The sequence below is a fragment of the Phlebotomus papatasi genome, chromosome 2 (genome assembly GCF_024763615.1).
Source record: "Phlebotomus papatasi isolate M1 chromosome 2, Ppap_2.1, whole genome shotgun sequence".
In the NCBI taxonomy this organism is placed as follows: Eukaryota; Metazoa; Arthropoda; class Insecta; order Diptera; family Psychodidae; genus Phlebotomus; species Phlebotomus papatasi.
In genome coordinates this window covers 96,686,824-96,703,770 of record NC_077223.1, presented here as the reverse complement: position 1 = coordinate 96,703,770, position 16,947 = coordinate 96,686,824, and the positions used below count along the sequence as shown (strand labels likewise).

Sequence of the window (16,947 nt, the reverse complement as noted above, 5' to 3'; positions counted from 1 at the left end):
TTTGTTCAAGGTATTTAAATTTGGCTAATTTTACCGAAATATCATTTTCTTTTTACAGAATATTGTCTCAGAGAACGGAAAAAGATCAAATTGATGCAAAAATTGGTTTGATGCCGCAATTCTTTGAATATTTTTTCCACGTGTAAAAAAGCAATGAAGAAGTAAAAAAGCAATGACCATGTAAAAAAGCCCAGTCTGTTCGATGTGTTTAAGTCACAAAATTTTGCAAAATAATTATTCTTGATTTGAAATAAAATTACTTTCTTTTTGAATCACATAAATAACATCTACGGATTACAAAAAACTCTTTCTCAAAAAGAAAAAAAAGAAAAAAGTGATTTTTTCTGTCATATTTTTTCACCTGGTTTCTCGAACATAGATTTGTCAAGAGACTTTTGGCCGACACTGTATATTCTTAGTCAGATAATCTCTTGATATCCATAGGATGTTTAATTTAAATTTAACAATTTAATGTGCAAATAAAATAATATGTTTGGTAACCGGATAATATTGAACTTCTCCTCTGTTATTACTCTCTATTACTGTAAAACATTGCATTGATCATTCGGAAGACTAGACTGATTGAAAAATAAGCCACACCCTCTTTAAAATCATATGTCAAAGCAAAAAGAAAAATATAGGGGTATCACGCCTACATAAAGGTGATGTCTACAATAAAACATGGTCAAAATCAGTTGAGAGAATTGGCCAAAGCAATGTCTTTTTCTAAAATATTGCTAAAGAATTATTATTTCATTAATAATTTACAACAACGTTCAAAGTAGAGGAAAAAGCTCAATAAGCTACAATATATTAATAAAAAGCTCTCTATAGAATCCCACATGCAAGTTGAACAATGTGGAAACACATTACAGAGCAGAGATGGTCATCAAAAAGACAAGAAAACATCATGATTCTATGTGAGTAGGTTTGTGGAATTTATCGAAACCAAGAAACGAAATAAGCGTCTACGGGACAGATGTGAGAAGAATTATTTTATTGATAGAGCTCAAAGCTCTGTTGAAAGAAACAGAAGAGAAAAAAAAATACATAAAAGAGGGAAGAAAAATATCGAGAAGAAATATTCATGATTGAATGGGAAATCAGAAAAGTGCTGAACATGAAATATTTCTCCATTCAGTTCATCATTTTGGTCCATTCTTCCAGATTTTATTAATATCAAAACACCGTGCTGTTCTAGTATTTAATTATATTATTTGCTACAGTTGAAGTCCAAGCAAGGGAGCACAATAACATCCAGCAATAAATCAATAGTTCATAAAGTCTCAACATAAGCATCTGCAAATGGTATAAAATCTGGATTAATAATGTTTTCTCCGAGCTCTTCTGAGAGTGTTTGCAAGGAACATTTTTCGGGAAAATTGCCAATTAAAATTTTACTGTGTCTTTGTTCACTACCACGTGGGGACATAAAATAAATAAATACTGAAAACCCCTACCCTAACTTCTACACTATGGAATTTAATTTACTTTTTCCTCTTTCGTGAGCACTTTTCGCATTATTTTCAGTCCTCTTCCTTCCAGAATATCACACAGAGAGAAAAAAATCAGCAAACGTGAAAATTTGCTAATCTCCAATCGAGAATGAAGGCCGGACACTCAATTGCAGAGGGTGGAAACTTTCTGATTAAATTACCAAGCGTCTGGCAAAAGAACAATAAAACACATCTTGGTGATTTCGGGCAGAGTCTTGTCACGTTTTCTGCACGTAAAATGAACTAAAGCAAAATCACGCACTTTCACACGCAATAAAAAAAAACTTTCTGTCCACCCCAAAATTTGCATAGTAACTCCAATGAATTCCCAATTGCAAAGACCTTTGACAGGACCTAGAACAGATTCATATTGAGGGGAGCAAGTGGCACAGATCCATACATCATAAGCTCCTCTTCCGGCCCTAGCCACAGCTTCAGCCACTCCATCCTCCTCGTACGTCCTGCTCTTGCCAACTCGCTCCTGCATAGACCTTATTTGGGACAAGTTTTGTATATTGAACCAGCCTGGTCTTTCTGATAAATTCCATTAGACAAACCGGCTTTTGGGAGATCATTACAATCTAGCAACACTTTGCCAAGTAGCGCTCGTTTGGTGTTGCATAGGCTTAGGACAGTCACACAGTCCCCGCTTTGTAATCCAGATGATTGGGAGACAATATGACAGATCCCGTCTGACACAGGGTAAGGGGGCCCAACGTTGAGCCATTAATTAACACCCAGCTTTAGGAACTATTTTAGCCCTCGTAGGCAAGATCCGAGTGGTAGGCCTGAATTAAGGACTGGATTTTGCCACGTATATCAATGCAATGGTGGGCGAATAAAACTGTCAATTGTACATCCTGACTTCACCTTCGAATTTTATACAAACGATAGAAGCTACAAAGTTAGTGATATATCTTAATTAACCAGTATGAACGATTTACCATTTTAGAAAAGCAAAAACAATTGTGTTAAAAAGATTGTCTCCTAAAAAATAGTCATGAAAAAGAAAGAAAAACACACCCTTCTATACATGAAATGCACCGCCGAATATTTATTATTATTAATAAAAACACTAAAATCACTCACAATATTTGGGCAAATTTTAAAAACAGATAAAATCTTTTGAGAAATATTCCATCTTGTCACTGACAGCTGAGCAATACGGCCGGCAACATAATTTTTTCAGTTCCGCTGCTCGCCACCATGAAGGCAAAACAGTGTCATTCGCTTATATTTTATAAGGGGTATTTTGTATGGGAACTTCTTAAAAGTAATATATGAAAGATAGGGGTTAATTCAGGCTATAATTCACGTTTACCTGGTCAGACGGGATGTCCGCTCCGTTATCCGGATGTATTTTTTGAATTTGTTCAACGTCTTGAAAATATAATACAAGATTTCTTTTTAGAATTAGAATAAAAGTTTTAAAGAAGATTGAGAAGACATAATTAGAGAATTCTATGCTATTATACTTCATTTATTAAACAAAAATATGACAAGATAATTTATTTTCATTGCTGAACACACGCATGCATGACCTCAAAATTATTTTAAATGTAACCGTCGATAACTCATCCGGATTACGCCGATCCGGATTAGAGAGCGGGCACTGTACATAATGTAGAACGATTTCCTCAGCGTTGTTCTAACCTCTCCATGCTATATTATGTGCTGGATCACAGATTACTCTTCCGCTGGATACACTCACGATTTAAGCCGAGAGACGACTTAACGTCATTAAAATCAAAATAATGATTAGACTAAATTTCCTTCAATTTTCCACTAACCAAGCCGGTACTCGGCTTAATCCGAGAGACAGCTTAGTCGGAAACTGATGAAAATGTAATCTAATCATTAATTTGATTATTATTGCGTTAAACCCCTTCTCGGTTTAAGTCGTAATTGTGTCCAGAACCTTATACTCAGTACCCAGTCTCTTAAGATATTTGCTTAGACAGCGTCCAGTGAGAAGATCTGTAATCAAGATCAGTAAACTGCCGCCCTTTGCAGCAGTTGCTGCCCACTAGGTACTCCGTTCTTTTTTGTCCACTAGTGGCATGAACGAACGGTCTGGACACGTGACAATTTCCTGTAACCGCTCAAACCTCTTGGTGTTGTGTGAGTGGGTCCTTTTTAATTATGGTTTTCTTCATTTGGAGGGACACTCTCAGAGAGATTCTGGGCCGATGAAATCGATATTCGCTCCTGCTACCGCGAGGCTGTCAGCCTCTTCGTTAGGCACCTAATTTAGACCGATCTCATAGGTAAGTGAGACCGCTTCTAAGGGTATTGACAGACCTGAGGATTAGCCGAAACACGGCTTAGTGTAATTATATTGAAATAATGATTAAACCACATTTCTATCATTTTCCACTAAGGTATCTCTAGGCTTAACCCATTCCTTACCATTGTATTATACATCATACGCAAATTGAGTGATTTTTGATGATTTATTTCTGGGCAATTTTTATCCGAATTGCTATCGGGAATGGATTTTTAGTGACGTTAGTTATTCAATTACTTGAGAAAAATAGTCCGCCATAGATGAAAATACATTTTGTTATTGTTTTCTTGCTTCGCGGAAGGTCATGCAAAATTTTTGCTCAAAATGGTGGACAGAAAATACGACATCCCGTCGAATTTGTTAAAATTGGCCTCTTTCCTCTTTCCTGATTTGAATTCTAGTTGCCAATTGGTGTTCTTGGATAGTCACTCTATCTAAATCAGTAGAGTTTGTAATGAATTAATGCACAGAATTTAAATTCAGTGACCGTTAAGACGTGTGTTTGACAGAGGCTCCACGCGCCCCCTTATGAGATAAATTTTTTTTCTTTTCAAAAAATTCATCTATTAATCTGTAGGAAACTAATCCCAAAATATGAACATTCTATCTCAAGTATTTCTGGTACATTGACTGAATGGGTTAAGCCGTAACTGTGTCAAGGGCCTAATATTTTCCGACACCCAAGTACCAGCGAAGAGCGCAGGAGTTGTTTTCTAATATTTAGAGTCAAGAGCTGAATCTCAATTAAGATTGTCGTGATCTCGGTCTGAAATACAGTAGAGTACCGACCAAGTGACACTGACCCGCGAAGTCCGAGTTCCAGATAATTGTACCCGGCTCCAGTGTATGGTGAATAATATTAGTGGGAGTTTCTGTAACGTCAGTCACGCGGTTATGTTTTCCTATCACTTTATTTCTGGGATCTAATCTATATAATCGATAGAGTAACGTGCGTACAAATACATAATTAAGTGATCTCGATATAATGTTTAAATTGGATAATCTATATCCCAATAGGATACGGAGGAGGTATCCACTCATGAGCCGTCTGTGAAAAGTGCCACCGTATCGCGTTCACTAATATCCCTTTTCCGGTCTCGTCACTCATCTCTCATGTGTAATACAGTTTTTAGATTATTTTTAGGAAGTCTAAGCCCAAGAATGGCAGAACCTATCAAAAGAACAATTTTAACGTAGAAAAAATAACATATAGTAAGGTGGGGTAACTGGATCGTTTTCCGAAAAGTGCTACTTAAACGCTTGTTTTTGAACTGATGATTTTTTTTTTAATTCTTCTAAATCCATAGAATTATTCACTGTTTCATTCAGAAACATAATATAAAAAAATATTAAAAATAAATTGTAAAATAGTGATAATACTGAAATAAGTCAACATGCACTAACTGGGTCGCCTTTTCGCTAATTCACTTTTAATTAAACCTTTGTATTTAAAATACTTTTATCACAAAAAAAAGCAATAAATGTTTTCAATCAACCAGCTGTCATTAGCGAAAATATCTCTGCTAGAAAATTTTTAGTGAAGAACCCAGCTGACACAAGATTGAAATGAGTCGATTACACTACTTTATTTAACGGATAAAAATATTATTTTTGCTTTTTCTCGAACTTGAATAGTTATATTATGTTACTGTAGTGACTATATTACGGAAATAAAAATAAAATTATTATTTTAAGTAGATTAGTCATAAACGATCCAGATAAAGAAGCGCCCGAATTAGCGCACTTGACTATATTATGCTCCATGATAGATTGAACTTTGAAGTTCACCATTCGTCTGATCGCGTCTCTGTCGATCAGTCGAATGGTGAACTTCAAAGTGCAATCTGTTCGATACCTGATGAAGAGGACATTCATTCTCGAAACGTCGTGATGAATAAAATTGCGAAAATCAAGAGATTTTCCATCCATTTTCTGCTATACTCCCCATAGGACCGATATTCTTCACACACTCCATGAAAAATATTTCTGCTTAAATAATTTTGGATAATTTTAAGGGTCATTTTCTGACAAGTTTTGAAAAAATGGTATCATTTCACCGTTTGTGTTGATGATGTGTAGTTAATCGTAGTTCTGCTATTCTTGTTTTCTCGATTTTTGAACGACTTTTTACATTTCTAAAATTTTTTTTTTTATTTAAAAAGTTCACTAAATACGTAAATATTATTCTGACTGGATAATTGCTCTTGTTTGAAGGAAAAAATGATCATAAAAACAACTCTGATTGAAATCTTGATATCTTGGATATTTCAATATCGAAATAAAATCAAAAACGCAAATTAAAAAGAAAACGATATAAAAATTGAAAAATAAATAAACCCAAATACCCTAACTTTACTATTGGTAGTGAGTATTTCATAAAATGTATACCAAAATACCCTAAAGTCAATATTCAGAAAGTCTTAGAGCACTTTCGATATCAAAAGTATCAGGTAACAGTTTCTATTCTATAGTTAATAAAATAAACATTTTGATAAGTTTATCATGTATTTACTATTTTACTTTTTAATTTAAAAATGTAATTGTGTTAAATAGTAAAAACTATTTTTATTTTTTTTTTGACTAAATTTAAACACTCCTCTACCATTCGTTTGTTATTTTCTTGGATTCCAATTCGATTAAATTTTATCAACTTGCTAAAATCCACCTGATCTATGTATTTCACATTTTCAGAAAATCCAACACAGTGCCATTGAGGCATTCAGTTTATTTTTTCAATTTACATGCGCCCTAAATCTCTTTCGACACTTCCTGCAGGGGATCTTGAAGTGAAGAAAGTATGTTAACTTGGGGGTTGCAGCAATCCTAATAGAATATCTCACCTTAAATTTAATCTGCCACATCGAACGGATATTCGGGAAAAACCCCATTCCATGCCTTAGACCAAGGATGATGAATGATAAGAAAGTCAGTGCAATGGAACCTTCATAAAATCACCTTTCTTAAGTGAAGACTCTTCTTTTCCTTATATTCCGTTTCTCACGTGAATTTTTCCCATTTTACTCTTCGTGATAAATTTTACTGTTCTATCGGAATGGAATTTTGAAGGCAGCATCTCACTCGCTTTTTTTATGATCTTTCCTTCCACTTTCCTTTTGCGCGCCACAAGGAATCCCTGTGGTGACATTCTCCAGCACTTCTCCACCACTCAAGTAAAACGATAAAATATCTCTGAGGCGAGAAGAGATACTCAAATCATGAAAAAGAGAATCCTTTGAGAATCTCCAGCGAATTTCCTGACACACAAAATTCTCACTCCTCCCGAAAATAGATGGTGGAATTTTGAAATGTGACGCTCATGACACCAACATCAAGGAGGATTATCTGTGATTTTGAGATGTTGTGTCTTCTTATCAAAACTGTATCATCAACAAGACTGAAAAGAATGTCCCCATGGACGTTGCCATAGACAGACTATCTCAGGCTCATATCTTCATACATCGCCTAATTGAATTTTCTTTCCCTTTTGCAATTACTAAATGAGAGCCCTCTAAATTTCGGGGTTATGTCTCAAGGAGGGGTAATAAGGCTTCTAATGAAGAAAGATTAATTCAATTTAGTCAACATGGACAACAAGTACCAAGAGCGCAGATTGAAATGACAAGGTTTAAGAAGTTTGAGTCATTGCTGAAATTACAAAATGAATAATCTCATTTGCAGCTAAATAAAAATTTATCCTAAAGCTATGCCTTATATTATTTGATATAAGGAAATCTTCAGATTAAGAAAAATGCCCGATAATTAATTAAAAAGTTATAGTATTCAAAAGACTTCAGTGTTTTGTGCAAATTGGTATATCAGCGATCCATTTAAGTATTTCTGTGCATTTGATTTTTTTTTATATTTACACAAAATAAGAAAAATTAGTGTTATTGCTTGAGATTGTCATTTATTTTAAGTGTTCCCTGATTCTAATAGATTAATATAAAATGCATTCCAACCTTGCAATAATTAATTGGTGAAAAGTATCGAATACTCTTTAAAAATTCATTGTATTTTGGAACAACAATACGGGGTACCCTTACAATCCTTACAATACACCCTTTCCTTCCAATTTGCATTAATTATGTACTTTATAATGTACTTAATACAAAATTTATCCGATTTATCCGATAATAAATTCTACTTCAAGTTGCAAAATTTAAAAGCATCTTTCATGATAAAAGTACCCAAGCAACATTTTCTGAGCAATGTGCATTTAATTTATGTACTGCGAGTGTTTAACCGTGCTATCCCACTAGGATTTTTTCAATTTGGAAATTCACTTTAATTTTCATATGAATTCTTCCTATGCGTTATTTTGCATTAAAAATAATTTGAATTGATAGATTTTCGCTTATTTATTGATATAAACTAATACTTGGCCCACCAAAACATGTTTAAGCATGCTAAAATAGCATAAATGTGCTTGCTCAATTAAATTTTAATTCAGCAAAATTAAAATGTTAAAATTTGCTCATTAATTTCTATTTTATTGCAGTTAAACAAGTATCCTTTTGAACCAAATTGTTCTTATTAAATTTATTTACTCGTAATTAATATTATTTGTGGCTAAAAAATAAGATAAGTACAGTAATTTAGTGATAAACTTGTTCGAGAGTGAAGCATCAGTATCGGGAGTAATTTTCTGAGTCCCTCTAAATTCTTAAAGAAGTAGATCATATTATTTGATAACCCAAAAGTTTCAAAAGTAGCCTTGTCCAGAATCATTTGGAGCTCAAAATCAAGTCCAAAAGGTTCAATTTAAACCTTTCGTTGTATTAAAACTACCTTTCAAAAAGTTTCCGATTGACCTTTTATTTTAACTAAACTAAAAATTGAAACTTTTTAAAATGTATGTTGCATTGCTTTAAAATATTCATAAAATAAGGCAAGATGTTTCCATGAGCAAAAACTTTTGATGATATTGGAACCTACCTTTGAAAGACTTATAAAAAATTGCGTTTAAATGTTTGCAGAAAATTGTAAAAATCATTTTACAAAAATGGATTGGGTTATCTTGTGAATCATTGAAAAGCAATTTTAAAAAAAGCATTCTAAAAATGATCAATTAAAAATTAAACTTGGTTAGCAAAAAATAAAAAAAAACAGTAATTCAATTTAAAACTTTAAAAGCAGTGAATTTTTATGCAAATTTTGGCAAAGGAATAATAAAGAACTTTTCACTTGACCTATAAAACATCTTAGGTCTAAATCAACCATATTTTAGTTATGTAAGGGAATGTGGACATGGTTCGCACAGAGTGAACCTTCAAACGATGCGAATTTTCTCTTTGTTTGCAAAGAGCTGGTTTACCATTTCTCATCTTGTCTTGTGAGGTTAATAATCAACTATCGTATGGGTAAAATGTGACGACCTAGCTCTTTGCAAACAAAGAGAAAATTTGCATTGTTTGAAGGTTCACTCTGTGCGAACCATGCCTACATTCCCCTAGAAAATTTGTTGCATAAATTATAAAGTGTAAAATATTTAAAGCGTTTAAATGGACATTTTTCACAATGCATTGTAACCTGCATATTGCACAAAATGGCAAAAAACGTATAAATACACAATATAAATAATAATAATAATAACAATTTAAAGCTCCTTTTCACTTAATACAAAATTCTTGACAGTTCTATTTAAAGGCATTTTCAATCTCTTTTATAGAGTGAGGTTAGGGGAGAGCCGGCATGTTTGAGACACCTTTTAGGTGTGATTCCTTCATAATCACACCTATTGTGATACTCCGATTTTCTAAAAGTGCTCCGATCGAGCTGAATTTTTCGCGTATTTTCGTTGTTCGCGAAATCTTTCGCGGATTTTGGCGGCTCGCGAAATTTTTCGCGAATTTTGCATTTCCTAAGCCTAAACGAAACTCTAATTTGATGTCAAGTGAGAGGTCTCTATCTCTCATTGTTTCCGAGAAAATTGACTTTAAAGATCTTCAGTTACTTTTACACATTTCTCATCCATTTTTTATCATTAATAACGATAATGATACAGTTTAAGAATTATTAACCCATTCAGTCAATGTACCAGAAATACTTGAGATAGAATGTTCATATTTTGGGATTAGTTTCCTACAGATTAATAGATGAATTTTTTGAAAGGAAAAAATTTTTATCTCATAAGGGGGCGCAGGGAGCCTCTGTCAAACACACGTCTTAACGGTCACTGAATTTAAATTCTGTGCATTAATTCATTGCAAACTCTATTGCTTTAGATAGAGTGACTATCCAAGAACACCAATTGGCAACTAGAATTCAAATCAGGAAAGAGGAAAGAGGCCAATTTTAACAAATTCGACGAGATGTCGTATTTTCCGTCCGCCATTTTAAGCAATAAATTTGCATGACCTTCCGCGAAGCAAGAAAACAATAACAAAATGTATTTTCATCTATGGCGGACTAATTCTAAATTCTAAATTCTAAATTTCTAAAGTAATTGAATAACTAACGATACTAAAAATCCATTCCCGATAGCAATTCGGATAAAAATTGCCCAGAAATAAATCATCAAAAATCACTCAATTTGCGTATTATGTATAATACCATGGTAAGGAATGGGTTAAACGCAATTTGCATTATTTATGTATAAATATCGTCCAAATCTGCCACAATCCAAATTTGGAATGAAGGAATCGCACCTCTATAAGCTGATCTAGGCATATCACTGGCTTTATGTTTTGACTTTAAGGAATTATTATCAAAACTCAGAAAATCATCTTGAAATTTTGTATAGCTCTTAGTATACTCACTACTACAGGCTTTATTTAAATAAATCGATTAGTGTTTTTGTCACATTTATTTAAATAATCATAGAGTAACCCATCACGTCTCAAGACGTAGGCTTTCCCCTAATTTATAACTGTTCAAAGTGTATAACAAAAGACACCAACGTTTTACTAGCGATATCCTCTAAATTCTAGAGAGCTAATATGGTTAAGATGATTCTAGAGAATAAATATCACATAATAAAAAAATTAGCCCAATTCAGCCACTTTGACTCGATAACAGTACTGAATTTAGTTGGACACTTGATAGTAATGATGATGATGATTATAGTGTGAAATGTCTGAAGCTTGTATCTCATGAATGAATTTTTATTTTTCCGTCTCCGCAAAAGCACGATTTAGTGTTAGAGAATTTGTGGAAAAAATAACAAGGACTCTCTTATATTGGGATATGTTTCCAAGTACATCCAATGTATCATGTGTCGTCGGTAGAATTTTCATGCAATTGGAGATGAATATCTAAAAAGAGAACTCGGGATGAACGAGAGAAAATGGTTTTGAGATGATTCTGCACCGCAAAATGCTCAAAAGTCACGCACGTCCCTGCTTTCAAATGACTATTTCAAATGCTAAGGCATTTTTTCGCTTTTTAGTGGAAATTGTACCATTTTTCTTAATCTAGAAAGTTCTTATAGTTTTCTACATGAACAGCGTGTTAAATTATTCTAAATGAATTTTTCTGATTACTTCACATTACCATTTAATTGGTATTTGGGAATAAGTGCTTAACTTATTAAAAAAAATCCAATAAATTTAAATTTTACTTAGTTATCAGTACGTCAAATGTAATCATAAATTTAATCGAAATGGTTTAACATATTGACGATTTTATATCCTGCCATATGATCATAACGTGGTTTTTTTATGTAATCCCGCAAAAATGTATCATCATTTGATAGAAGTTATCAGTGCGTAAACATTCGATAAAAAGCTTAATTTAAAATGTGGCATTGTTTGTGGATTTAACTAACCCAAACGTGGTCAATATTTAAAACGAAAAATTACCAATAACCATTATGATTTTAAATATTGATATGCATCGTGAGTTTTATTATGTTGTATTTCTTCCTGGAAGCTATTTGGACAAAATGATAAAATGCAAAAACTGTACGTAGCTTTTTTCATTAATATAATGTGAATATGTTGAAATAAATAAAATAGATAGGGGAAAGTGTGCAGTTTTTTTTTAAATTATATTGCGAAGTCATATTTATTCAGAAACATGAAAAAATAGTAATTTTCCCCTAACTGTAGTAATTATTCGGTTTAATATAAAATATTAATAAAATATAATTTTATGATAATCGCGTCTTATTTTTAATATTTTTAATTAAAAAAAATATATTTGCCCTTATAATTAATTAATAACAAATTATTGATTAACTTAAAACAAACAAAATCCAAAAAAATAAGTTTTCGATAACCGAAATGATTGAATTACGGTTCTTTATCCCCAAAATTTTAATTAAATTAAGATTAAATCATAAAATTCATTTTTTTGCCGAATATAAAGAGATAGAAAATTGTCAAAAAGAGACAAAAGTAATTTATTAATTATTGGATTAATTCATGGGGTTCGATTTAACTCCTTTAAGGATGAGAAAGTCAAAAGTTGAGGGTCAGAAAATATCGTTTTTTTTCTGACTAGCAAAACATAACTTTGTATGGCCGTATGAAAAATTTCATTCTTGGATTTGAATCACCGGTGACCCAATAGTCCTTAAAGGGTTGAAGTAAACAAACAATTAGTGCGAAAAGGCTTTAAAATTGCCAAAACTTTCAGTTTTTTAATTGACAAAATTTTATTGATTTACAAATGATTTACAACGAAGATGGAAACTTGATTGACCTCTCGCACAAATCGCCATTAAATTTTCATTTTCCTTTAGAGGAAAATCTGAGTATATCCTGGGATTATCTGAGGTGAGATTATGAACCTTATAAGTAAGATACTTTTTTGGCATAGTTGGAGAATCGATACGGTTTGCATGGTAGTCAGAAAAAAATCACTGAACTTGAACAACATTTTTGTGTGCGAAAGTTCAAAGCCTCCCCCTACTATAAAGCTAAGTCGACTTAGCATAGTATGGAATGGAGCCGTCGATATTATTTTCATTTCTACCGGTGTTCGAAAGGGTATTCGTCAGAAAATTGTCTTCTTTTCAATTTTCCCCAAAGCCTTCGACTCTCGCTCTGTATGGGTATTCGTGAATGGATCAACTAAAATCTTTCAGACTAAAAGATTTTAATTGACCCACTGAAAAGGCGTAAGAGAGTGTAGAAAGCTTTGAAGAAAAATCAAGCATTTATGAATTGGTTGAAATTGATTGTCAACCGCGCCGGTAAACGGTGAATGATGTGAAAGGACTTTTGAGATATAGAATCGAAGTCACGAGTTCGAGTATTTCGCAAAGTATGAGATATTTTGTCATCCAGCGGTTACATTTGAAAAAAGTTTGTTGTCATTTTTCAAGTTTGATTATGATTATCAAATGAATCAAATATGCTCAAATTTGCCATGCTTTGTCTCAGTTGTGATGTAATTTTGCATTAATAAGGGATTTTCATGCAATTTACGTTATATATGAGTGTGTAAACTCAATATCTATATGCACATGAATAAAAAATCGTTGCATTTCAAAAAGTTTGTTGCCCGAATTTCTGTCTAATTCGGCTGACATTTCGGTCCCATATGCCCGAATTTCAGAGAGTCTACTGTAATTGTTATCTTCTGCAAGGAAAATATTTCAAAAACAGGGCTAAAAATTTCGAAATTTTTTTATTTTCTAAATTCCTTGTTCAAATTCTAAGAAACTTACGATATTGAAGAAGGTCTATGGAGGCTATTTATAGAAAAAAAATTGAGCCGCTATCTTTTTTTATCTTGGAAGATATTGAATTTTGAATTTTTCGATTTGTAACTTTTTGCCCCAGTCTCCCCTCCCAAATAGCAATTTGGAGTGAGATTACCGTTGGATGTATGTATTCTGGATTCCAAAAACGGGTCCTATGACGGTCGTCAGAGAGTCGAATGACGGAAAGTCGGGAATAATATGACGGTAATTACGGAAGTCATTTGGCGGCATAATAACTCTGAAATTACCCGCCTACGACTAAAATATGACGCCGTCTTCCAGTGTACTAATAAAAATTCTTCTCCTCACTGGATATATGTGAGGGGAAATTTCACTTGTCAAATGGCAAATAGAACTATTCAGAGCTGTGAATTCGCAAAGTAATTGACATTTTCGCGTGTTTCTCAACAATATAATAAGTGTACATTGGGAGGAAAAGCTCCTTCAGTAGAGATGTGTGTTGTGATTCGAAAAAGTACAGTGCCGACAGAAGTTAAGTGCAAATTAGGCAATTTTTTGCATGATAAACACACAAACATTTTTTTTTGTAAAATGAAACTTTGTGATTTAGGAGTTTGCTCCAGTCTCTGGAGTATCCTGTGATTAAAATTTTGTGTCGAAAAGACCTATTTAGTGAAAATTTTAAAAGATTTTTTTGTGTTGTTGCCATCCAATGGGAAAATTTTCTACATGTCGGATGGCTCATTCAGCAATAGGCGAACGGCAGAAATCTTCGCAAATGTGTGTAGTGAATTAGGGAAAAATTAGAGAAATTTACATAGAATGTAGAAAACGATGGAAAATGTGAAAAATTGTTGAGAAAATATTGTCTACAGTGGTAATGCAATACAAAGTTGTGAAGTGCAACGTTTTCATTCAAAGTGTGTACGTCGATTTCGTACCTATGCGCTAGAGAAGGACGCCAAATGCATTGTTTTTGGCGCGTCAGTTTTTGTACGGAAAAATACCGTCATTTGGAGTCGCTTTTGTAACTGCATGGTAGAGTAAATTTTAGAACCGTAAAATAACTGTTATCTTACTAATTCAATCTTAAGTAATGCTGTGACCAAAATTCGAATATGACTAATTCTTAAGATTCCAATTAGGAGTAATTTTTTGGCCATTTATTAACCAGTCATTTTTGAGTCAGAGGAATTTTTTGCGGATTGGGCTATCCTATGAATGATTGGCATATACAACCTGTAAAGGAGTTTTTCAGCGTTTTCACTCCGGAGGTTGGTCATCAAGGCTAATGCCCAATACACAATAACTTTTGTTTAGTAAACATGTTTTTGACATTTGAATGAGAGTGAGCGAGATATAGATCTAGTCATCTCGCTCACACTTATAGAAAATTTTGAAAACATGTTTACAAACAAAAGTTATTGTGCGCTGGGCATAAGCACAATAAATAAATAAATAAGCCCAGATAAGCTTATGGTAACTGTGATTCTTCTGAGACAACCTGAAAAATAGATGCACTTTGGGGATAGTCATGTTAGAAAGAAGTCGTGTTGCAGTGAAATACAGAATAAAAATTCCCCTGTTTCTCTGTGAAAAATCATGAAGAATACCAAATCACTTCCCATCTCAATATTCAATACCCCTTTGAAAATATTGTAATTCCAAGAAACAGTCCACATAGAAACGACATTTTCCAGCGTTATAAACTTTATTGGCTAGAGACATTCAAGAAATTTGATATACCATTCTGGTAGGAAGCTCAAATCTGATTTTCCTGGGAATTTCTCATGCAGAATCCGATTGCAGAATTGGGGGTTGAAAGAGAATTTGATGACTGTATTGGGATCATCAATATCTTCCATAGCAGCCTTTACAGTGTCAAGGAAGATTATGCAGAAATTCATGCAGATGGAACCTGACCAGTCTGATGCTCCTATCTCTGCCATTTCGCCCACACGCATTCGTTCAATTTTCTCCACAATCCCTTTGTTGTTCCTCACGCCCACAAACACAGAATCAATCCCAGCAAGGAAACTCTGACACCACCATTTCCGAAGCTTAAATCTCTTGAAATTCCTCAATTGCTGTGGGTGTTCCTCCCTCTTCTTCGTCTTCACTTCAACAAATTCAACGGGAATCCTGGATAAATCTGTTTTTTTTTCAATGGCTGTGTCTGAAATTATTCCATCCATCTCTGCGACGTAGAGAAGGTTGTGTCCAGCAAATTTGGATGAAAAGGCTACAGCAAATTCCTCATTAGCAATCACCGGCTTCGACAAATCATTGGATTTATTGGGCTCCTTGGTCAGGATATACTGTTCGAATTTGAAGCCATAGTAGCAGAACTTCTCCTGGTCTTCAGGCATATTTCTCCTGGCAGCTTCTGCTTCTGGAGTCTCCTTCTGACACAGATAAATTGTTCCTCGGTATTTCGTTGCCAGCACAATCCATGGCTCATCCCTGGGCCTCGCCTCGTAAGGAGTGCACATGATGAGCCTCAAAAGCCCACGAAAACTTACAAAGTCTGGAATGATTTTTTTCGAACTCCCAGAATTCTTAATCTTCTTCTCATTCTTCACGATGAACTCCAAAATGTGATCAATATTGCAATTATCCTTCTCCTTTTTTGGCAGATAATTCTCATAGCCACTGTTCAGGTCCCAGTGAACAATTCCTCCAGATTCTCCCGGAACATTCAAATACTTCAGATTCTCAAGATCGTCGTGGTATTCTCTATTCTTGTCAATGCTAAAGGCTCCCAAAACTTTGGGTTTACTTACGACAGGAAACCTCCTCCTCAAGTGGTCGTAATTCCTAAAATCAGGCACTAAATCCGTGTCTCTGGTACCCATTATTCTTTCCGGATGTAGTTAAATGCAAAAACTTTATCCCAAACGCAGAATGCTTACAAAAATGTTCAAGAATTTATTATAAAACTTCTATGAACTTTACTGAGTTTGCAGATTTTTAATAGTTTTTTTTTTAATCTCTTTATAAATTATTAAAACTACAATAATAGATATATTGAACAAAATAATAAAACACGACCCTCATCTGGCACTTGAACTCACACAGTAGCAGCAAAAACATTAGGATCACCTCAATTATAATTTATTTTATTAAAAAAAAAACGGTGATAAACTTTATTTATGAGTTTACAAAATAATAGATTTCAGGATTTAACTCCTGAATAAGCTCCTTTAAAATATTGGTCACATTTTTCAAAACTAATTAACTAGGGGAAAGGTTTCAGTCTTCGCACACATATTCCACCTTTAAACACTTTATGTTTTTCCCATTTTGCTTCATGTATCGGATCTATGAAAATATTTTTTAAAAGTTAGTCTTAAGCCTCTTAAGCTTTACATATCCTGGAAAAATGAACTTTTTTTAAAGGGCCAGGAAACAAAAATTAAAAAATAAGCCCGAAACTGTAGTTTTAATGTGTAATAATAATTTTCAGAGAGAGAAAGTGACACTCAAATCATCCAGTCTTCTCCGGATTAGAGAGTGGAAAAATTCCTGCCTCCACTCAGGATCGAATTGAAGCC

The 16,947-nt window shown here is 33.6% G+C and overlaps 2 protein-coding genes across 2 annotated transcripts in view; one reads left to right on the top strand and one right to left on the bottom strand.

The window, feature by feature from the left end:
* The window catches only part of LOC129802577 (protein yellow-like), a 325,562-nt gene that overhangs the window by 151,421 nt on the left and 157,194 nt on the right, over nt 1–16,947 (top strand). The gene's annotated exons all lie outside the window — the stretch shown is intronic.
* On the bottom strand, nt 15,086–16,470 carry LOC129802579 (decapping and exoribonuclease protein-like). The gene has a single exon (XM_055848515.1). It carries the CDS (start codon nt 16,246–16,248, stop codon nt 15,112–15,114), a length of 1,137 nt encoding a protein of 378 aa, XP_055704490.1. The 5' UTR covers nt 16,249–16,470; the 3' UTR covers nt 15,086–15,111.